This window comes from Silurus aristotelis (assembly GCF_946808225.1).
Source record: "Silurus aristotelis genome assembly, chromosome: 4".
NCBI lineage: Eukaryota > Metazoa > Chordata > Actinopteri > Siluriformes > Siluridae > Silurus > Silurus aristotelis.
This window is the reverse complement of record NC_139577.1, coordinates 18,080,636-18,105,443: the sequence shown is the minus strand read 5'-3', so window position 1 is coordinate 18,105,443 and position 24,808 is coordinate 18,080,636. Positions and strand designations below refer to the sequence as shown.

Below are 24,808 nucleotides of genomic sequence, written 5' to 3'. Positions count from 1 at the left end.
AAATAAGAACTTTTGTACTTCAGCTAAACTTTTTCACCTTGGTGTTATCTGGAGCATAATAACCACTTATGTACAAGGTTATTTAATTAAATAACAACAACAACAAAAAAAATACAACGAATTTTTAAAAGAAACAAAAACATTCAAAATGTAGTATTTTTTAATGGCATCCAAGATTTGTTGAATAAATCTAATTTAAGGTCAGGATAATAGGTGTGGTAGCAAATATACCTTGTTTATTACTCTTAGTGGCAGGGTCTGAGGGTCTCTGCTGAACTCCTGTTACAATCTGTGTAGAGTTTCATGGTTTATTTGTGTCCACATGGGTTTTCCAACTTTCAATAACCTGCTGGTAGGTGGACTGGCAACTCCAAATTCCAGTGAGATGTAAATAAGTGTACTACTAACTTACTGCCTTGTGCTCTTTAGCTAGTAATAACAATGAAAAAAAGTGTTCAGATCATGTTACACTGAAAAAAAAAAACATGATGATGATGATGGTAGTTAATGACCTGTGACTCAATGCTGAAAACATGAATACAGGTTGTGCTGTCAACACAGTGGTTCCATTCGTATTGCATTGGTTAGGAAATCCTTTGCTTAGTGATTGCTTTGAAAATCATGGTGTTCCACATACTGTAGACCCATACTCACACCACTCTTTTTTTCTCTTTATATGCTGATACTGGGTCCAAACATTGGCTTACAATATCTGTTTTCTAAAAGATTTGACTCTTTACTTTTAATTACTACAAATATTTTAAGCAATTACTGGCTTAGCTCCATCACACATTATGGATTGTCGGTTTGTCCCAGTATCTTTCAAGTCATTCACTAGGCTTTACAGTGGAGGCTTAATTTGCCTTAAAATCAACAAGCTATGGTGAATTAAGTCTTTAAATCTTTAAAGTCTTCTGGTTTTATGCATCTGAAATTTAACAATTTCCAAATTAATACAGGACACTTTTTATGCACTATTTATTAGTTTAGTTTTTTCTTTAAACAAACATTATATGCTTATATGCATTAGCTTATATGATTTACATTTTTTATTTAATCCTATTTGTGTCTTTTTCTTGTATTTTTTGACATAATGAATATTACTGTTACCCATATTATAGATTTTATTTATAAAAATAGTGCTATTAAAATAAAGCTGATTATTTTTCCTTATTTGAAAGAGAATATAGGTGATCAGGCCTATTTCCACTGTGCCCAAGTTTTTTTCTTATTACTATTTAAAGATCACATGTATCAAAGAATACTGTTGTGAGAGCAGCATGAAAAAAGACTTAAAATTACACTTCTCATGTCACGTGACACTAAATGCTCATTCCTGTTTCATGTTTCACCTTGCTTGGCAAAACTATTTATGTTCTGGTTTCTGTGCATCTCAGTGTCATGCTTTTGTTGATGTCTAAGTTCATCATGTTCCTTGTCATGTTGTCATGCTCTTGATTCCTGGGTTTATTCCTGTTTTGGGTTTTGTTTCTTACGTTTCACGCTAGTTTATTTATACTGCACACCAATAAAAAGCTGCACTTGCACTTACATTTTCTTATATTTCCTACCTGAGCCCTTTCTGCACTGTATTTTATCCACTTACTATATATCGTTTTTCATAAATATAAGTTTTCTGCAATCTACAAATAAACAATTTAAACATAGAATACCAAACACCAAAATTCTGAGTAGATTTAACCTAGCTAACCTGCTCAACATCTGCCTTAGTTTACCAGCTGAATAAATAGGTTATTTATAAATAGGTTAGGCTAGTGTGTTACAGCAGAAAACTACACATTAAGTCTTCATGTTCATTTGAAATTTCATTACACAAGATGAACATCACATGAACATCACATGAACACTGAGATAAAGTAAAACCAGTGTCATACTCTCTACTCCGGTGACATGCTGATGAAATACTATCTAGTAGCACAAAGCTGTGAGGATAAAATCCTCATAAATGAATTTCATTCAACCCCCAACCATGATTTAGTGAAAAGTTCTGCATGTTTTCCAATTGAACAATTTGAATGCCATTTATAACATTCACATAGTTGCAGTTAGAATGATAAAGATAATTTGTAGTATAAACATACATAACCTATAAAAATAAGGTTTTGGTCCATGATGACACAATATCCCAAAGGATTCAACTCAACCACAAATGATTTAAAATGTAGCACACAATTCATACCACACCTGAAAAATTACAATCTATCTATAATAACAATTAAGGGCTTTAAAACATTTTTTCCTGATACTATTTATTTACTTATTTTTGCATAATTGAACCAATTTAAAACAGAACTGTTGTGGTGGTTAATAATTTGATTGCATAAACAGCCATCTGGAAAAAGTCATAAAATTGTAACTTTCCTGAAAAAGAAATCATTGCAAATGACCACAACTTATTCTCTAAAGCAGTCCTTTTGACATCATTATAAGTACACAAAGCTCAACACTGTCAACAAATTAGTAGTAATCTGTGCAAATGTGAATGGTCTGTAATTAATTTAAAATATTGACATTGCATTATTACAATTCCTCTAAACACTAATGGGCAGGGAAAAAATCCTATTCATTGCATTGCTAATGACAAATCTGTGCAGGTTTGGAAATAAGGCAGAGCTTTGTACACTCAGTAGCTCTAAATCCACTCTCTGCGGTACCACTTTGCAAAGAACTGTAGGAATGTTTTCTTCATATTAAATTTGCTTTATATTCAAAAGCTTTCTAAAATATAAAATAATAATCTGTGTGAATCTTGTCTCAGTTTTCTTCTGTACTAAAATTCCCATACAAGAAGTCTATAGGCTTTATCACTGACCATTACTAGCAACATTTAAACACAAGCAAGACAATTATCTAATAAAATACAGTCATTAAATGACCAACCTCCAGTTCTTTGTGCTTTTTTTTTTCATTTGCTTAATCAGTCCACTGAACCAGTGTTAAAGGTATTAAGGAATAGACTGTATATATAATAGATAATTACATACTTGTACCAACTATATAGACGTTGTAAATGTAAGAAAATATTTAGTGACCCTGTCTTTTCAGGCTAGTGCTTGTATACTATGAGTGCCATTGTGATTATCAGAACCACAATAACACAGATTGACATCAATTTGACATGAAGTTCATACTTTAGTCCTACAGTGTTTATTCCCAGCGCATGACGGTTGAGTTAACACTGACCTAGAATACAAACATAAAGCACAAAACAGTCAAGGAGCCTCCAAGGTATTAAGAAAGTGAAAGGTAGAGGTTTTGTCCCAGTTGTCCTTTTAATGCCTGTGCGTCTCCATAAAAGTTTGCAGGTACATTCATGTCCTGTTATCTTCAGTGCTTCAGTAGCAACGCCTCCAATATGTCCAGCAATAATTCTCATTGCTGATGTTGTTGTTTGAGACTGAAAAAGAAACAGATAAAAAATATAGTATTAAGGATACTGAAGAAAGTAACAAATTGATGTATTATTTTAGTTTTAGAGTCGTTTCACATCATGAACATTTGTCAAATTATAAAGTACAGTGCATCCGGAAGGTATTCATTACACTTCACTTTTTCCACATTTTATGTTTCAGCCTTATTCCAAAATGTATTAAATGAATTATTTTCCTCAAAAATATGAAAAAAAAAACAAAAAACATAATGACAATCTGAAAGTTTGTTTAAAATCTTTGCAAATTTATATATAAAAAAAAAAAACATGAAAAAAAAAAAAAAAAAAAACACGTAGATAAGTATTTACAGTCTTTGCTCAATACTTTGTTGTATCACCTTTGGCACCAATTACAGCCTCAAGACTTTTTGAGTATGATGCTACAAGCTTGGCACACCTATTTTTGGGTAGTTTGGGTAGTCCTCTTCTTCTTTGCAGAACCTCTCAAGCTCAGGGTGGAAGTAGTGTACTTATAGAGTAATGTTGGATATAGAAAGACTGGATTTGTATAGTGCTTTTAACTTTGGGCATTGTCTCAAAATACCTTTACAGAAATAAATACATTTATCCCTTGAAGTTTATTCCAAATAGACGAGCCAGAGAACACAGTGGTAAAGAAAACTCCCTGGGAGAATTTGAGGAAGAAACATTGAAAGGGTCTAGACTCAAAAGGCATGCCATCCTCATCTGGCAGAAACATAAATTTTAATCAACCTAGTTGGAAATGGCTTCCAAAACTAATTAAATTTAAGCCAATACTTTCTTTATTGGTATAATCTGTTATCATTCATTGTGAGAAAGAAAAAATATCCCACAGAATATTTAGTTTTCTAGGCTTCAGTAAACATGGTGGTGTTTGCTGTTTTAAGAAATGCATCAGTGTCACTGAGCATGTAATGGTTCTGGGAGCAAATGTGACATGGTCATTAAAGCTGAAAAACAAATGGCTTCCACAAAAAGACAATGATTCAAAACATAACCCAAAATCTATCATGAACTACTTCAAAAAATGTAAGCTTTCAGGATGGCCCTCATAATAGCCTGACTTTGAATACATAATTTGAAATATGTCTTGAATTTTAAACACGATGTACGTGCAAGACAGCCAAGAATGTCTCAAAAGGAGAAGTGTTCTGCAATCAAAATAAATAAATAATAATAATAATAATAATAATAATAATAATTCAATTAAATTAAATGTAAAAAGTATTACAGCTACACAAAATGCGTTTACATGTTTAATCAAGTTGAGATTAATTGTCATTCTGCCATATGTGGTGACATACAAGGGAACAAAAAGTCGTGGCCCACAGGACCATGGTGCTGCATATGTAAACATATACTGTATATACAGACACAGGCACATAGACATAAAACATAAAGAGGTATAAACATAAATTGTAGGAAGTTATAAAAGCTATAAAAGCACAGTAACTGCTCAGGAAGCAGAGCATGATAAGCCACAATAGCCGACACGTAACCTTTCAGGGTGGAAGGTGACAACCCTTTGGCAAACTGTCCCTGCAGGAACACCAGTACTGAACCGACGAGGCAGTTAACTAGATTCAACTGATGGTGCTCACAACACACAGTGAACAATCGCCATACGACCTTCTCATGCCTGTTCCATGGCATCCAGCCCAAGAGAGTGAGGGAAAACCAGAGGGGACAGTGCGATGTCTCTTGAGTAGCAAACTCTGTAAAACATCCCCCATATCAGCTCCTCCACCATACAGAAGAAGAGAGGTGGAGTGCAGATGCAATGCGGCCACAATAAGAACCGACTGAGCATGATCCGCTCCCAGGCAAGTTACACACAAGCCAGCACCCATGCTTGTTTTCCATTTATTCATTTTTATTTATATATTTCAAATATAATGTAACTGTGTATTTATCTTTTTTTCACAAAAATCTACAACATATGCCATTTGGCTAAAACATTTGCTTACAGCTTTCCATTCATATTAGACTGAAAAGTTCAAACGGTACACTGTAAAATGACAGGTGATCTATTTGTAGCAGTAGCATTATGTTGAATAAGCAGTCTTAAATAAGGCAATTCAAAGGAACCTGAAAAACAACCGATAAATAATTGACAAGACATCTTTGACCCAATAAAAATTGTGACACACTGACACTGACATTGATTTTTATCAAAGACATAGATTTCCTGTCATCACTCCTTTGCCATCCAGCTCAGCCTGTCATTGTTATTATCATTAAGGTCCACCACAATAATGATAGATGAGCCATCCTCTAGTTTGGCATCTGTAACATCTGTACTTTTCTGCTGGTCGGCTTTGCAACTATGCTGATGTGCTACTCTTCCACAGCCTGTCTCACCCCAGTGGCTCCTTTAGCTGCTGAAATCAATTTGTTTCCCTGCTTCCAGAGTAGTTCATAAAATTAGGCATAGCTACTGTAAGACTAATCTATAGCTACATTTCTTCTCAATCGATATACAGCATGCCAGATTAATGCCACCTTAAATCATCTTTGTAACTTGTGTTTCTGCAAAGGAAAATGGGGTTTTCATCATCTAATTTCTGTAGACACTGTGTTTGTGTGGGACTATATATATATATATATATATATATATATATATATATATATATATATATATATATATATATATATATATATACAGTGAGGAAAATAAGTATTTGAACACCCTGCTATTTTGCAAGTTCTCCCACTTAGAAATCATGGAGGGGTCTGAAATTGTCATCGTAGGTGCATGTCCACTGTGAGAGACATAATCTAAAAAAAAAAATCCAGAAATCACAATATATGATTTTTTAACTATTTATTTGTATGATACAGCTGCAAATAAGTATTTGAACACCTAAGAAAGTCAATGTTAATATTTGGTACAGTAGCTTGCAAAGTACTTTGTTTGCAATTACAGAGGTCAAACGTTTCCTGTAGTTTTTCACCAGGTTTGCACACACTGCAGGAGGGATTTTGGCCCACTCCTCCACACAGATCTTCTCTAGATCAGTCAGGTTTCTGGCCTGTCGCTGAGAAACACGGAGTTTGAGCTCCCTCCAAAGATTCTCTATTGGGTTTAGGTCTGTAGACTGGCTAGGCCACACCATAACCTTGATATCCTTCTTACAAAGCCACTCCTTGGTTATCCTGGCTGTGTGCTTCGGGTCATTGTCATGTTGGGAGACCCAGCCTCGACCCATCTTCAATGCTCTAACTAAGGGAAGGAGGTTGTTCCCCAAAATCTCGCAATACATGGCCCCATTCATCCTCTCCTTAATACAGTGCAGTCGCCCTGTCCCATGTGCAGAGAAACACCCACAAAGCATGATGCTACCACCCCCATGCTTCACAGTAGGGATGGTGTTCTTGGGATGGTACTCATCATTCTTCTTCCTCCAAACACGTTTAGTGGAATTATTACCCAAAAGTTATATTTTGGTTTCATCTGACCACACGACTTTCTCCCATGACTCCTCTGGATTATCCAAATGGTCATTGGCAAACTTAAGACGTGCCTGGACATGTGCTGGTTTAAGCAGGGGAACCTTCCGTGCCATGCATGATTTCAAACCATGACGTCTTAGTGTATTACCAACAGTAACCTTGGAAACGGTGGTCCCAGCTCTTTTCAGGTCATTGACCAGCTCCTCCCGTGTAGTTCAGAGCTGATTTCTCACCTTCCTTAGGATCATTGAGACCCCACGAGGTAAGATCTTGCATGGAGCCTCAGTCCGAGGGAGATTGACAGTCATGTTTAGCTTCTTCCATTTTCTAATGATTGCTCCAACAGTGGACCTTTTTTCACCAAGCTGCTTGGCAATTTCCCCGTAGCCCTTTTCAGCCTTGTGGAGGTGTACAATTTTGTCTCTAGTGTCTTTGGACAGCTCTTTGGTCTTGGCCATGTTAGTAGTTGGATTCTTACTGATTGTATGGGGTGGACAGGTGTCTTTATGCAGCTAACGACCTCAAACAGGTGCATCTAATTTAGGATAATAAATGTAGTGGAGGTGGACATTTTAAATTCAGACTAATTTGTCTTTGAGGGTCAGAATTCTAGCTGATAGACAGGTGTTCAAATACTTATTTGCAGCTGTATCATACAAATAAATAGTTTAAAAATCATACATTGTGATTTCTGGATTTTTTTTTATGATTATGTCTTTTTTTATGGACATGCAACTACAATGACAAAATAAGACCCCTCCATGATTTCTAAGTGGAAGAACTTGCAAAATAGCAGGCTGTTCAAATACTTATTTTCCTCACTGTATATATATATATATATATATATATATATATATATATATATATATATATATATATATATATATATATATATATATATATATATATATATATATATGCGCGCATCTCAGTAAATTAGAATAGCATTTACAAGTTCTCAGAAAATGTTTATATTGTGAAAAGGTTAAACATTGGAGACACAACACACATATTGTGTCACACTGTAATCAGCTAATTAACTCAAAACACCAGCAAAGGTTTCCTGAGCCTTTAAACGTCTCAGTATGTTTCAGGCTACACAATCATGGGGAAAGTCTGCTGACTTGACAGTTGTCCAGAAGACGATCATGGACACCCTGCATATGGAGGGTAAGACACAAAAGGTCATTGCTGAAGAAACTGGCTGTTCACAGAGTGCTGTATCCAAACACATTAATGTAAAGTTGAATGGAAGGAAAAACTATGGTAGAAAAAAGTGAAACAAAGCCTATTGAAAAATTTGCGGGAGATTCTCAAGGAATGTACTGCAGCTGGAGTCAATGCTTGTGTCAAGCCACTCGAACCAGAGGCAATGTCAGAGGTGTCTTAGCTGGGCTAGGGACAAAAAGGGCTGGACAGTTGCTCAGTGGGCCAAAGTCCTCTTTTTAGGTAAAAGTAAATTTTGTATTTAATTTGGAAATCAAGGTTCAGAGTCTGGAGTTAAAAAAGAAGAGACATGGAAGTCAAGTTGCTTGAGGTCCAGTGTAAAGTTTGCACAGTCAGTGGTGGTTTTGGCAGCCATGTACTCTGATGGTGTTGGTTCGACTGTGTTTTACCAGGTCCAAGGTCAGCGCAGCTGTCAGGAAGTTTTAGAGCACTTCATGCTACCCTCTGCTGACCAGCTGTACAGAGATGCTGATTTCATTTTCCAGCACTTGCCCGCAGTGGCAGGCCGTGCATTTGGTACCTGGGGCTTTATTGGGGACTTACCAAACTTAATCCACCTCTTACTACCAGCACTATCACATTGCAATTATAGAAACCATTAATACTAAAAAAAACAATATAACAACGTGTGGCATTACAGAGAGAGAGAGGCATTTTGTGTATGGAGGGTGAATACCATTTATACTAAAGCATGAAACCTAGTTAAGACAATTTCAAACCTTCTGTCTTCTCCTTGTCAGGGGCCTAAAGGGAGGAGGAGAGAATGCCTAGAGCCTAATAGTTTGTTTGACGACCGAGGGTACTTTAGGAACATACGCTGATCTAGGGTAGAGAAAGGCACTGGCCAGGCCTGGAGTAAACTCCAGGAAAGAAAAAGCCACAGAAAGGACCTTTCTGTGCAAGCAGGTCCACCTGAGCTCTGTAAAATTGTTCACAGATTTGCTCCACCACATCCGGGTGAAGCCGCCATTTCCTGGGCCTCTGCCCTAGCCTCGAGAGGGCGTCTGCATCCTGGTTTAAGCAACCCAGGATATACGCTGCCTTCAAGGACAGCAGCTTTCCTCGGGCCCACAGGAGGATCTGGCATGCCAGATTGTACAGGGGCAAGAGCGAAGACCCCCTTGATGGTTGATATAGGAAACCACTAAATTGTTGTCCATACGGACCAACACACGGTAGCCTCAGATTTGGGAGGAAATGCATCAGAGCTTGAAGAATGGGCAGAATCTCGAGGCAGTTTATGTGCCACGTTAGCTGGGACCTCCCCTGGAGTCCTCGAGCAGAGCGGCCACTCATGACCGCTCCACACCCCATGAGAACCTCAGGAACTTTCTGTCTATGGTCACAAACTGGTCCTCTGACCTGATTCGGGACACAACCTGCTCCGAAGTCAGCATCTTGAACCTGAGTCTCAAGAGTGAGTGGTTCAGCTGACTCAGGTCCAGTATAGGATGCAACCCACTGTCATTTTGAGAATATTAATTACCAGGGACCACCACGATGGCCACCTTTCTTGTTCCAGGACTAGGGTGGGGGACATCCCGTTGAACCAGGACGGACAAGACCCGAACTGAATTGTATAGCCTCTGTCTACAGTGCGCAGGACCCAACGAGACATGTCTGGCAGAGCCTGTCAGGCCACTAAATAGCCTCTTAAGGGAATCAGTCTCTCAAGACTGACTTCTGGCATACCTAGAGCTGGAGCAATGCCCTGGAGTAGCTCTAGGGGTCTAGCACCTAGAATGGCAGGGTTAATGATCCAGCTCCCTGAGGGCACGGTATAGTGCGGTGCACAGTGCCCCTTCCCAGCTGGGTCCGCAGGTGGTCCTAAGTCAGGGCCTTTTGGCCAAAGACTTCAGACTTGTCATCTCACAGGGCTTCGGCCTCTAGCATCTCACGGGGTCCCTTTTGGGGGACGTGTGTGTTGAAATGCTTTCTCTTTGCAATAAAACGGTGCCGGGAGATGCTGGGTTGTTGTGGTAAGGGCTGTGCCCGACAAGCAGCCCCACAGGAGCGACTTGGGAGGAAGGAATGGAATGCCAATTATGCCTCTCTGTAGAGAAGAGGGTGGCCATGGACTGGCCAATAGCCTTAGGTCTCTTTAGTGGCCTTAGCGATAGCTAGCGATCATCTCTTCAATCCGGGGCATCGCCCTATAGCCACACTTCCTCAGTCCTACTATATTTGAATATAGCGACACCGTGGGACTAAAGGGGCAGGAGGAATGAGGCCTAGACCATGACCTGGACACCCCTCAAACCCCGGCACAGAGGCAGTGACGCAGGTTGCAGGAAGCACTCGTCCAGCTTGCTAGGCGGACAAGGCGTGCCTCCGAACCATGCGATTGGGCGCTGGACCGAGCAGGTGAGGGTGGTGAAAGGGACGGGCCCGTTTCCAACCCCTCTGCGAGTTCTATTTGTGAACCCCAGGTCCTTGCAAGCCGCTTTGCCTTGGCTAAAGTGGGGTTGGAACCATGAGAAGCGGGAGCACCATCCTCAAATAGTGCTCTCTATCGTCATGCGAGCGCAATCTGCACAGTCGGCTCCTTCGCTCCCAGACAAGCAACACACAGTTTGTACGTATCCCTCCGAAATATAGCAGGGGCAAGGAGGAATGCAAGGATGGAAGCAATGCTTCATCGTCTTAGTCACTTTCATAGCTAAAAAAAAGGTATCTAAACAGCTCCTACCTTTACCAGACAAACACACACAGAGCGCTTCTTAAACAACAGTAGCTGGCGCTGCTTCCTGGTAGTCACGTCACCCTGCCGGTGATGCCACACTTTCCATTGGACTGATTATACATGTAATTCAGAGCGTGGACAACACAGAGGCGTTCCCAAAGCGTTTTTGACACAGCTCGAGTACCTAAAGCGGAACTATGTTAGACTGTTCTTCAGTCTTATACCATAAAAAATACACATGCAGTGCACTGCTGAGATTGCCTTAGCCAGACTTTAGGCGATTATGGAAAAAAAAGCGAGACAGAGATTAAAGGCCCATTGCTGAAGGACAGAGAAAGAAATCGTTTTTTACAGCCAGTGTCTTTATGGCCATTTTCCAGCAGGGACCTAATCTTTCGTGACTGTCAGGCAAGCACTCATTTCAGCACCAAAGCTCCTTACATGAGTCGGCACTCACTCAGCCTGCTCAGGGCTGTACATTGGGGGCTCAGTCTGGCTCAGTGGTCTACAAACCCTGGGGAGACTAGAGCGTATTATCTTTGAAGCTACAGTATACCCTCACACTATGCCTGACTGCACTTTGACAAAAATAAAACGTTCATGTCTGACACTTTTAGATAATTTGTACCAGCAAGCATAACGTTTTACTGAAACACATTTGGGACAATGCAAACACGCAAAAAAAAAAAAAAAAAACTCGAAAGGCTCTGAAAAGGTAAAACCAAAATTCAAACACGTAGAAAAATGTATGCATATATAAATGCATGTTAACTACTATTCATCATCATACATTCAACTACTTTTGCAAGTAAGATGGCATAGAGTAAAGTTATATTTTACCTTAGACTGAATTACTGACACACAATTGGACACAGTTAGGGGTAGAATTCTGGAGGTGAATAGCAAGAGTGTAGTTTCATAACTGATTTCTGAAGTTCTCTACATATGAAGTCATATTTGGCAGAGACACGGCTTGTTGTTACTGAGGTCTAGTGGTGGAAGCAAGACAAGACACAGAAACTCTCGATGCTGCTAAAAATGCACAGCTGCAGTGCAAGTCTTCCGGGGTTCAAGAATTGCTATTTGTGATGAGTTGCTAAGTTTGGATGATCACTTGTTACTGCAGTGAATAAATGAGCTCTAATACAGCAAAACCCCACTCGAGCTCTCAAAACTGCTGCTTTGTATCTTTTTTTTTTGTAATACACTGCAGTAGTGGGAAAAATATTTAAGAAGTAGGGAAAAAATACACACAACACAATCTTGATTTTAAAATTTAACTGTTAGTAAAATGAAAGCCAAAAGATAAAATACGCCACTTAAAAAAAGTAAAGGTAGATTTAAGCAGGAAAATTTTGACTAATACAATATATTTTACATTTAGCCTGCATTTAGCTGAAAACCTTAAGCTGGGATCATTTTAGTAAGCAATTAAAATTTATTTTTCTGTGTACATTTCATTTGCACTTAAAAAGTTAATAGCTTACTTGTGATACCATCCCTATGCATACTATTTCTGTTTTCACTGCTGAAGCTGGGTTGCTAAGCCTTCTTTTCATTTGATAAAAAACAGATCAGGTCTTTATTTGGCAGCAGGAACACCATCTTCTGCCTCCGCTGGCCTCCTCCCAGGGGCTTCCTCACTGTAGTGGAAGTATGCAGCCCAGACCGAGTGATTACAAAGGTAGAGAGAGGCCACTGAGCTGGAAGCCCATATCTTCTCTCTGACACCCCAGGAGATAAACTGGTGACGCTGTGAATTTAAACACAGGTACTGAACACTCTGATCCAACTGTGCCCATTTAATCAATCACCATGGCCCTTTTAACAGCCCAATATTCACTCTGTACAAGTCACTTCCTCATTTCTCAGTACAGCAGAAGCCATTTCTCTCCCTCTCTTTTCCAAGATTACATGTTCTCTGAAACTGCTCTTCATCTATATAGGTCTAAGCAGTCAAATGTGCTCTAAGCACAATCTGTGACACACTACATCTTTCTACTTTCTTGTCCTTGACAGCCTGCCTTCCCTCTTACTGACCATTTGCAGTAAAATGCTTTATTGTCATATTTCTGCTCTTGGCCACTATGTGCTTTCGAGTAAATAACTACCTTATCTACGTCTCAGCCTCTGGGATGGCACTAAAACCCCCCTTGAAAGTGCTGAACTGTGAAGAAACCCTGAATAAAAGCACACTTTCCTGGCCACAAAGTGACGTAGCAGGTGGTGAGCTAGCCGCCTTTAAGATAACAGGCATGTAATCACAGAAGACCAGACCTGTCCTCCTTGGCTGCGAAGGAGATAAGAAGCAAGCTTAGCAGGAAAGAAAAATGTGTGTGTGCTTGTTTGTGTGTGTTTGGTGTAGGCACAGATATATATTAGTGAAGGGCAAGTGCTTTCAGCACCCACATGCATAGCATTTATTCTTCCTTGCTTTCACCTACAACACAAAAAAATTTGCCTACTAGTAGTGCAGCAGCAATGGCCTGATAAATGGTTGTAAATAAAGAAGGCAACTGAGCCACTGTTCTGATATCAATACTCCTGTTTAGTCTGCAGTTATAAATGTGTTGTATAGAAATTCTCAATGCTAAATCTGCCTCTTCTGTAAGGACAGACTTGAGCTTTAACTGACTCTTTAATATTCACTTTTATAATACTGCCTCTTTTATCTAACACCAGACCACTTTACGGTTGACCCAAGGGTTATTACACTGTCACTGTTTCACAGCGTATGATCACACCGTTACCTCACTTGTGACTTTTATCAAAATACTGATTAAAATGCATTTTTATCTATTAACACATACCCTTTCATTTTTGTACCCAGTCAAGTTCACTGTATTTCAGTGGTTCACAACTTTTATGCACCTGACTGCAACCAACAAAAATTTTCTAAATCCTCCTCTGGTCTGTCCCCCACAGCCAAAGCAAAAACTGGAGAGTGTGTGTACAGTATATGTTGTATGTACTATATGTTTTAAGTTAGCTACTCGGTGTTTGGGGGAAAAACATTCTTACTGCAAGGACTGCTGTATAATTCATTAGTGCATTAAACACAATTCTACCTAATCTAATCTATGAATCTATCTATACATCTATTTCTGGCTACGCAGCATTGCACACAACACTAATTGATTTTTTATAATGTCATTTTGGAATGATGAAAGTTTTTGCACTTAGTACATGTATATATCACCAAGCACATATGGGTATGATGATCAGCTGTTGATATACTTTTGGTTGTATCGTGTACAAGTATTTTAAAACAAATTTTGCTCAAAATGTAATGAGTGGTGTTCTTTAATACTCAAATAACAATACAATGAATATGTTAGAACAATGTGAATTTTTCAAAACAGAGGACAGATACACAGATTGAATGAATTCATAGGGATCAGTGGGTGTGTGTTTGGCTGAGCTATTCAAGCATTAGGAGCTCCCTGGCATTAGCAGGGTGTCTGAGCAGACAGACTTAGACTATATGGTGCTATATGAAAAGTAATGTTTATGCAAATGCTTGCCACATCCTGGTGGTATTGGCTTTCGGGGTCACAGTAAGCTTTAACAAATACAGATTTTGCCACATTCTTTCCTGCAGCAGTTCTCTGTGAGCATTCTGGTGGAAGACTGCACTAGCCACTAGCGTATAAGCACAACTAAGTAAATCTGGCAGTGATGTTGGGTCTGACCCTGTTATCCTGGCTCCGTTATTCCAGCTTTAGAGAGCAGGGCACAGCATGAGTGTGCTAAGGTCAGTAAGCATGATTAGCTGAGAGGCAGGATAGAGAGGAACTTGGTGGTTATAAATAAAATGACTCTTTTCTCTGCAGGTTGCTTGATGTCCATGGCTGGAGATAACAAACCTGGCCAGCTGACTGTAGGGCACAGGGGGTGACAACAAGGGGGGCATTGAGTGATGAACCTCTCTGCCAGATCACCAGCAGACTGGAGCTGATTAGTGCTTATTAGCTCTGCCTGGCCAATACAAAATCCCTACGGCCTAATTTACATATTCAATTTGTATGTATGCCACTTTTTGTTAGACACAGAACATCATTATAAATTCACATCAGCCCTGATTGGTCATAAATGAACTAAATGCGTTTCTTCACAAGTGTTCCTATTCAGATTTGTTCCCCCTTTGTCTCTGCTAAATAAAAATATCAGCTGCTACAATGTTCTATAGCCAGAAACAAAAATAGACATCAGTGATATATAAAAAATAATTGATCTACAAATAAAACACAAATAAAAAACAGTAGAATGTTCCAAACAGATTTAAAACAGATTTATTTCCAAAGCTAAGAGAAACAACAGTGCTGCTAAACAAGATGCCCTGGATGTGCTAAACCAGAAATGCACCCTTTGCCTGTAGATGCTGCCACAGACATTTCTCTCTATAGTGAGATTCGTTATGTATTGTATCGAACGCATTCAACCCCTTCAACATACACTTTATTTTCCACTTTAATCTGACAACATCAACAAAGCACCTCAGGATTTGTGTTATTGATGGGTAGCAATTTAGCACAGATGTGACACAGCAGGGAGTGCTGAGCTATATGTGACAGCTTTCTGTCAATGCAGAGGAAATATTTATTGCCTTTTTGTTTTATCCCTTTCGCAGTGGGATAATTATAGCTGATGCACACTGAACTGTCACTGTTACTCCTCATGGAATAGTTGATTGGGTAAGATGAGATTGTATATAAGCAAAAAAATTAAAGGTTTCTGCTGGAGAAAAGAGGCAAAGCCAACCCACCCAGGAGTTCACTGCATCCATCAGCAAAGTGCTACATCTGCTAAATATTTACATACTGAATTTTCCAGCTGGTTAAAATGCTAAATAGAGTCCAATGCCAGATCACACACACACACACACACACACACACACACACACACACACACACACACACACACACACACACACACACACACACACACACACACAAGTTCACCAACATTTTTTTAAAGACAAATGATATATATATATAATATATATATATTTTAAAGTGTTAATGACAAGTGCTTTGATTAAGTAAGGTTCTTCTCGATAATTATTAAAAACACAAATATAAGAGAAAATTACGGTGGCCGAGAAGTGCAAAACACATTAACAAATCCGAAAACAAATTTCCAAATCCAAAAACAAATTAACAAATCCGAAAACAAAACAACAAATCCAAAAACACATTAACAAATCCAAAAAAAATAATTAACAAATCCGAAAACAAATTAACAAATTCAAAAACACATTAACAAATCCAAAAAAAACACAAAGACAAGTCAGACAAACCGGAAAAGGTAGGTATAATTTGTGAATGGAAACTTACCGATGATTGGACGAGACACCTGTCATTCAAAATATACAGAAAGTACAACTTTTTTTTTTCCCCTTTTATTTATTTATTTTTTTATGTTTTTATTTTGCAATTAACCATATACAAACAACATGGCAATAACATGTACAATTTACATTACAATACACAGAACAGGTGCATGAAAATACAAATATATACACATACATAAATACAATTTATAATAATAATAATCAAATTAAAGTAAAAAAAGGATCAAAATAAACAGGGCTATGTTTTATTCTGTAAATCATATTTTTCTATAAAGGACAAAAGATTCATTGCATTTTTCTTTCTAATCGCTTTTAGGGCTTTTGTGAAAGAAATAAACTCATTATAAAATGCAAAAAAAACCGTTGGTTTCAAGTATTTCGATTTTGTATATAAAATTATATAGAAGTATATTATTAACAAGAAAGTCGTCTCTGTTATTGTTTATAACAGTTTGGGTTCCTTGGTGGTCTAGTGGTTAGGATTTGGTACTCTCACTGCCGCGGCCCGGGTTCGATTCCCGATCAGGGAACCGCCATTAGAGTTGCACAAACAGTGCAGGTTCCAAGCCCGGATAAATGGGGTGGGTTGCGTTAGGAAGGTCATCCAGCGTAAAACATGTGCCAAATCGTTAAATTTCTTAGATCTTTGTCATGATATACTGCAGCATCTCCAACATCACTGCATATGAATTTCCTTCCTCAAAGTATCTTTGGATTAATTCCAGTTTCTCCTTGCTTGCCAATGTTTATTTCTGTTATTTTTTATATTTAAAGGTGCACTAATCCAAATAATATAAAAAAGTTTAAAGTAAATGGACAATTTTACACATGTACAAGAAACAAAGTTATAAGATTTCATACTTCCTGTATATTTTGAATGACAGGTGTCTCGTCCAATCATCGGTAAGTTTCCATTCACAAACTATACCTACCTTTTCCGGTTTGTCTGACTTGTCGTTGTGTTTTTTGGATTTGTTAATGTGTTTTGTGCAACGATTCAGACAAACCGGAAAAGGTAGGTATAGTTTGTGAACGTAAACTTACAGACCATTGGACAATACACCTGTCAGTCAAGATATACAGGTGAATGACAGGTGTCTCGTCCAATGATCTGTAATTAGAAATTCTGAAATTTGTTCCATGAAATTGTATTAATTTATTAGGCAACAGTTTATACTCTTCATTTCATAGCATTTCTTTTGGCTGCACTGCTTCCAGTATGTTTATATGGATGTTAGATTATTTTTTTGTCCAATCAAATTTTAGACTTTATGTGCTGCCATGTCAATCTAAACTGCCAAGGTCCTGCAAAGCCTGTCCTGCTGGCCCTTTTACCATTGTCTCCTTAAGAAATAGCTCTGTTTCTTTAACCAATCAGATTTTATAGTCTCCTCACAGGGCCAGCTAGCCAGAATCACGTCAGCATTATTCTGTCCTCTGATTGGTTGGTCAGAGGGAAACTGTTACAGCCAAGTTTACTTTAAAACACGTGTGTAGCTCTGCACAGATGAATACATCTGAGTTAAAAAAAATGTATGCCTACGGAGGAAGAGAAATTGATTTGGTCGCGGACATACTTAAAAATCCATTTTCAAGAAAAACTAGACGGCTAGGAGAGGTGTACAGAGCAAAAAATGTGTACAGAGCAAGTTCTACTGTAAATTAGTGCCTACAAACATCACTATACATACAGCCATTGGCATTTTACATACATGCAAATACACAGCTGAATGAAATGGATCAATCCTACACACATTCTACATTGCTAAATCATTCTAAATCATTTTCATTTAAGAGGTCTAATAAGAAGCAATTGTATTGTTAGTTATACAATACAAGCTATTGTTGCTTTGAAGTAGCATAATATGAACATGGTTCATTAGGCACTTTTACTTGTGCTTTGTCTAAGGAATACATTCAAAATATTTTGTCTTTGATTTTATGGCTACATACAGTACTGCATTTAGAAAAAGTTAAACAATCTGAAATTCCCTCATTATCATTATGCTTTCTGCAGCCCTATTTGGAAATAAAATTATTTGGCTCTCAGTTGGATAGGAAATGCCAGAACTGGCTGCAATATTTCTTTGAAATGCCTCTGGCTAAAAAACATAGAAGAGATAAATGAAATCAACTCTGGCATCAGTGAAATCAGCTGATGAGACACTAATCATGCATATTCTCTGTGCAAAGCTGAGAGTGCCAAATCTTCAAGTAATCAAGCAATCATCCCAATCGATCTTTGGATGTGTCTTTTATACTTTCCATTTCAACTGCGAAGCCTGTCTTCACCTTGTGAGCACAGAAATCAGTTATTATGCTGTCAATTATACTGACATGATTGACAACAAGTGAAATTGGGGCTCCTCATAATCAGTTTACTATTGGTTACATTTTACTTCCGCTACAGGTTCTTGTATTTGCATGCCCAAGAGTGCGCTTTAATGTACACAGACTTGTGGGCCATAAGACGTTGTAATAAATAATATTCTGTATGCAAAAATATGTTTGTATGTGTGCACTGTTGAGGAATCTGACTCTGTGCATCTATATACTATTTGGTTTTGAACATGTTTGGCTGCTTATGAATAAATTGAATACTACATGCACTGAGCATTTGGGTTCAGAATTATGTCAGGGGCTGTCGACATGCCTACAGAGTGAAAGTCCTTGTGTCTGATTTTTCAAGCTGTTTTACAAAATGCTTAGCCAATCTTCACAATCTTCACTTAACCCCTGTGGTTATAAATGACGAGTAAATAATCAGACAATGAAAGGCATCCACTTGAGATCATAGTTTTGTGTAATTCTAGCCAGTAACAATTTTGTCGTTTTTAAGCTTCAATGAAGTAGTGACAAACAATCTTAATTAGATAGCCTCCATCTAATAAATGCTTGTATCTGAGGAAAAAATGTGAGTTCTGTTTATTCTACTCGGCACCATCATGCTTCACTGACTCACTGAGGAGGTGTTCAAGAAAAAAAATCCTCTGTGAATAAACAAGTCTCTTTTGTATATTGGTCTTTAGCTAACTGAAATGCACTAGAAGCTGTTCGGATGACTGTATCAAAACCTTTCACAGATTTATATCTGTCTTTAATGATTTGTCATTAGTGAGGATGTAGCTGCAATTACCATGGATGAGTGGAAGGTGATAGAAGGCAGTGGTGATTTGGCTTTCAGCTTGTGTCCTCCTCTGCCTCTACTAAACTGTTGGCATGTTAAGTGCAATGTTGGTGGTGGTGTGTGTGTTTAATAGTGTGTGGGGTGGTGTATGTCTGTGTGAGCATTTTTTATATCTTGGTGAGCACCAACTGTCCTTTCAAAGATAGATTTTTAGTTTTTTTTTTGTTTTATCCTTTGGTGAATCTCCACAATAAAAAAAAAAAAAAAACAACAAACAAAATTAGGGTTAGATTTAGATACTGGCAAAGCACCCATTAGCTGTCATAATAATTGTCAAAGAATAGATGTGTAAGACAAATGTGTGTGTATTTCTGTGTGTAAGATTCTACTTACACAGTACTTCAAAATAGGCCAAAGTACAATAAAGGAAAAAGATAAATTGTAGTGGCATTAAATGTTTGTCTGACCTATTAAAGAAAGTATGTGAAGGATACAGCACAGCAGGATTTCTCCTTCCATCTTTCTGTTTATACTCACTCTCATGCTTTCTTTCTGTTTCTTCTCTCTAGATATCTTTATATTGCCATATTGAAAAACAGTGGCTAACTAACTAAACACCTTATATAATAAAAAATGGCATGGAGACGTTTTGATCAGTTTTTCAATGTATACAGAAAGGAATGATGTGTTTTTCTCTAGTCTTGTTTGCTGTAGTAAAGAAAAGATGTTTTGGTCTGACTTTCGCTTAACACAGTGGAGGTGTAAAATCTGGAAGGGCACCATCACCCACTCAGCTTCTTCTAGTAGATGAAGAACAGATTAAACCCTGGTCATTTTGAAAGAGATGGATCTCTTGCAATCTCTAATCCAAGTGCCTTGCAATATTAAAGAAAGAGACTTTAAAAAGAATGAATGCATAATAAATGTTGTGAAGCCAGAGGAGTTCAGTAGTACTGGAAAAAAATAAGTAATAAAAAAGGGTAAACAGAGTTCAGTCACAACAGCTCAGAGAGATATGTGAATTTCACTTACTTGTTTTGGTGTTTTGAGCCCTGGAGGTGTGCATAGTACTGCTCAATGGAGTTCAGAACCACTTTACATATGCTGCACGAGTAACTGCTGCGCAGGCCTACAATATACACAAACAGCAAAATAATAAAACGTTACCTTTATCTAAGATTCTGTGGTGATGTTGGTTGTCAATTCTTTTGCATCAAATTTGTTTGTTGATAGTTTTAAATATCTGCAACCGAAAATCTGCAATAATGTAATAATTCAAATCATGTAATAATTATTTGCACAGTGTAGTCTATATATTGACCATATCAGTGTCATATGGGATGTGGTAATTTTCACAGATCTCTATCTAATTCATTTCCGCAAAAACTTATTTAGGGTCTGCATTGGCATCTGAACATTTCTTTTGTTCCACTGAAAATTGATTGGCTGTTTGAGCAGAATGGAGAGAAGCCATGCACGCAGCCATGCGATAGAGGCTAAACAGATGCGTGCTAATTATGGGGTTTGCAGGTGGTAAAGAACAGCAGTGGCGTGAAAAAAATAAATAGATGGATGAGAATAATAAAGGAGCACATGAGATGGAGAGAAAGAAAACGAGAGTTGAAAAGCAGAAGAGAATGAGTGTGGCAACACTCATTCGTCACATATGGGCAAACCACGTGGCTACATGTAGTGGCTTGATTTCTGTACGACATCTGCAGAGTTATTTCGGATAAGTAAGACATTTATTGCTATTGAACATTCTTCAGTGCCCTTATACCACAAGAGCTGCTGCTGTATTCTTCTAAATGACTTGGTGATTACATTGCTTTCAATACTTTGGATCACTAACGACTTTTGAAGAAAATGTTTTTGTACATGTAATGGAAATGCATGAGACCTTGAGCTCACTGCTTATGACAAGTCTATATTCATGTAATCATTTTCAATCAATTCAAATAAAATGTAAATATGCTAGATATGTAGAGGTCAAACTTATATATAAACGGTATAATGCAGTTTTTACAATATATGTTAAAATATTTGTGGGTCATCAGCTGATCATTACATCTGCCTGTGGTTCTTCCACAAACTGTTGCTACAAAACAAACAATTATCTATAGCATTGCAATTTCTCTTCACTGGAACAAAATGGTTCAAACATTTTCCAGGATGCTCTTGTTTACAAAGCATCCATAAAGACATGCATAACCAAATTTAAAGTGTGCAAAAATGTAAGTTGCCTAACCAGAACCCGAACACACTGGACACCTTTGTTAAATGAACTGGAATGCTGAGACTGCCCCAAGTGTCTCTGTTCATCATGACAAGATTATTGTCTGACCTTTGTAATGCTCTTGAAAGGGAAAATGGAAAATATCCCTACAAGAATGCTTCAAATGGTAGTGTAAAGCTTCCCAGAAGAGTGGAAAAAAAGATCCCCAACAACCAGGCCACACAGAATTTTTTTTAATGTTCATTTCATTTCCATTTTATTGACTTTCAGTCTGCAGGGTGTTTTATCTACAAAAAGAATCCATTTCTGCCTATGGCAAATTCCCACACAATTATTGTTTACACATTAATAGATTAGGCTGATTCTGCATTATGGTGAATAACATTTTCATTATATATGTAATAATTAAACTAGTAATGAAATCACATAATATTTATAATAGATATATGATATGCAACTATTGTGTTTAGTTATGTGCCTGCCCCTCCCCCCGGTCCTTGAAAAATTGTCTTGTGTAAAACTGATCCATGATGCAAAAAAATACAATGGCAGATATTGTGAATTTAATAGTCTTTGGTCCATAGAACCTCCAGAAAACACATACTGCATAATGCCTTTGGTTTTGTCCTCCTATTTGTAATGGTTTAACCTCTAACATTAGAACCTACTGTCCAAAAACTACCAGAATTATCCTCTCTACCTTATGTGACTTAAGAAACATAATACTTTTTTTATTTCTGTTTATAAGCTTTAGTGCGTATTTCCCGCATGGTGGGCAGCTAATGACCTCACAGTAGGATGCTAATAAACCAGTTTAGTAAGGCAGTTTATAATTGCTGGTAGTGAAACTGCCCCACATGCCACAAAGAACTACGCTTAGGGTAAGGAGGAAAAGAACACAAGCTGATAAATATTCACTGAATGTAGATGAAGGTTTGCTGCTAACTATTGGCTGTAGGCAAAAAAACTTTTCTTTTCAGACAAGCAGGCCATAAATCTAAAACCTTTCCTTTGGTAATTGCAAGAAAAACTGGAAAGAGCATTTGAAGAATATCCACTGCGTTTTTTGACTTGTCTGGGTTGAATTGAATAGGAAAGATGGAAGTCTCCTTCTTGGCACTTCATCTGCTTTGGAAGCATTCATTTAACATTAAATTGCTTCAGAGCTATTTGAAATAGAAAATCTTTAAGATTCGTAGCTATAAAGTATCACCATACTTGATATGCATATAGTATATTCATATTTGAGTCTCCTCCCTTATACCTTGTACATCGAAAACTTAAGCTGAATTTCTCATATTGATAAAAAGCAAAGTGTAATTAGTCATATTACTGATTAGAGCAAGAATATAAGAATGGATTAAGGGTGTAACACATTGGCACTATCTGCATCTGTTTGGTGCTCCCAATATAAGTATATGTTTACATTCAGATTTTAACCCAAATCGTTGGTACCCACTGAAATGTAGTAAATTTAGTTAAATCTATTTCTCAAAATATAATCAAGATATAGCTTAATTTATACCTCCTGTCACATAATGGAGTCAAAAGTCAAATGCAAGTGCAGTACTTGGGAGCAGTCCAAAAAACAAAAACACAAGTGAAAGGAGAAACAAAAACTGAAAAAAGACTGAAGATAGGAACTGGGAGCATGAAAACTAAATAGGTGTGCTAATTAGAAGTGACAGGGAAAGGTGTGAGTATCAGTGAATAAATCATATGATATGCATTCACTGATATGTAATGTACATAACTGCCATAGCCCTGACCATGTAGATACTAAGGATGAATGAATAGTGTCAAAAAAATCATCGTTCACATTTGTATTTGTGAATGTTTTTAGTGTTTTTCCTACGCATCTGATATATATGAATGCCTATATGAAATCCCAGTTTCAGTAAACATTTCCAGTCCCAATCCAGATGCTGTTATCCAGATTACTACCAAGCTTTTATAAAAAATAATAAAATAAACAATGTTTGTCTAGTTAATAATCTTTATTGTAGCACATTATCTATAGTTATATCTATTTTAAATATGACCTCAACTGAATTCACAGTTTATACTGAAAATTATTTTCTCCCTGAACAGAATGTTGGTAAAGAAATATGCTGAAATAGACACTATAACTGTGTGTTTTGTATCTGGATAGTATATAACAGTGTGTGGGCTGACTGTTGACAATGCACTCTTGTTCATAGGTCTTGTTCATAGGTTCAAGGTGGCTCTTATTTGTAATGCAGCAAATTAATGTGATAATATACTGTATGGAGAGGAGAGAATCACTCATTCTGTTCCCCTTTCCATTGCAGTAATAAATCTTTTTTTTGAGAGGCAGGTGAGAAAATCATTTAATCACTGAATAAGAAAAACACAAGCTAGCTTCTATAGGCCAGACAAGTCAACGTTACGCTTTGATCAAGAGTCGGAAACCAGAATATATATATATATAAAAAAAAGGACAGCTCTTGATGCCCGAACTCGGCGCCTGGGGCGCCCACGGCCCCGAGGTGCGGGGCGGTCAGGATGGTTGCCGTGGAACTCCTCCAGGAGTGCCGGGTCCAGCACATCCTGTCTGGGGACCCACGATCGTTCCTCCGGTGCGTACCCCTCCTAGTCTATGAGGTATTCCAGGGTGCTACCCCTACGTCGTGAGTTTAGAACTTCCCGGACGGAGTACACCGATGGCAAGGCGAAGGAGGATCTATGGCGACTCCAGGGTGCTTTGTGGTAGGGGGTGTGAAGGGCTTCAGGAGAGAAGGTTGGATGGATGCGGTAACGAGGAGGCAGGTTGGGTCAATAGGCCACGTCATTGACCCGCCTAATAATCCAGAATGGTCCAATGAAATGGGGACTGAGATTCTTACAGGGTACCCGGAGCCGCAAATCTCGAGTGGATAGCCAGACTTGATCCCCCGGTTGGTAAGAGGGGGGCCTCCAACCTCCGGGGATCCGCGAACCTCTGGGTGGTTCTGAGGGCACGTCGGAGCTGTGTGTGGGCTGACTCCCACACACGCACGCTTTCCTGGAACCAGTAGTCCACTGCGGGAATGTTGGAGGGCTCGTCTGTCCAGGGAAACAAAGGTGGCTGGAAGCCCAGCACGCATTGGAACGGGGTGAGGCCAGTGGCGTCCTGGCGCAGGGAGTTCTCTGCGTACTCGGCCCAAAGGAGAAAATAGTTCCAGCTTGATAGGTCCCGGTTGCAGTTCAACTGGCGGTAGTGTTCGAGCTCCTGTATCTTGCATTCCGTCTGTCTATTGGTCTGAGGGTGATGACATAGAAACGCCACCTTGGAT

General features: G+C 38.2%; 1 protein-coding gene across 6 annotated transcripts in view; it reads right to left on the bottom strand.

Moving 5' to 3' along the window:
- Nucleotides 1–2,253: 2,253 nt before the first annotated feature.
- Nucleotides 2,254–24,808, bottom strand: part of LOC310724976 (zinc finger matrin-type protein 4) — a 77,558-nt gene continuing 55,003 nt past the window's right edge. For 5 of the 6 annotated variants that reach the window (XR_014533227.1, XM_083539498.1, XM_083539496.1 and 2 more), the window contains 2 exons: nt 20,309–20,405; nt 2,254–3,418 (listed from right to left, as the gene is read on the bottom strand). Coding sequence is in view for 5 of the 6 variants with exons in the window: in XM_083539498.1 (XP_083395624.1) it covers nt 3,394–3,418; nt 20,309–20,405 (122 nt within the window). In the remaining variant the exon portion in view is untranslated. The remainder of the gene's footprint in view (nt 3,419–20,308; nt 20,406–24,808) is intronic. The other variant, XM_083539499.1, reaches the window with a different exon arrangement.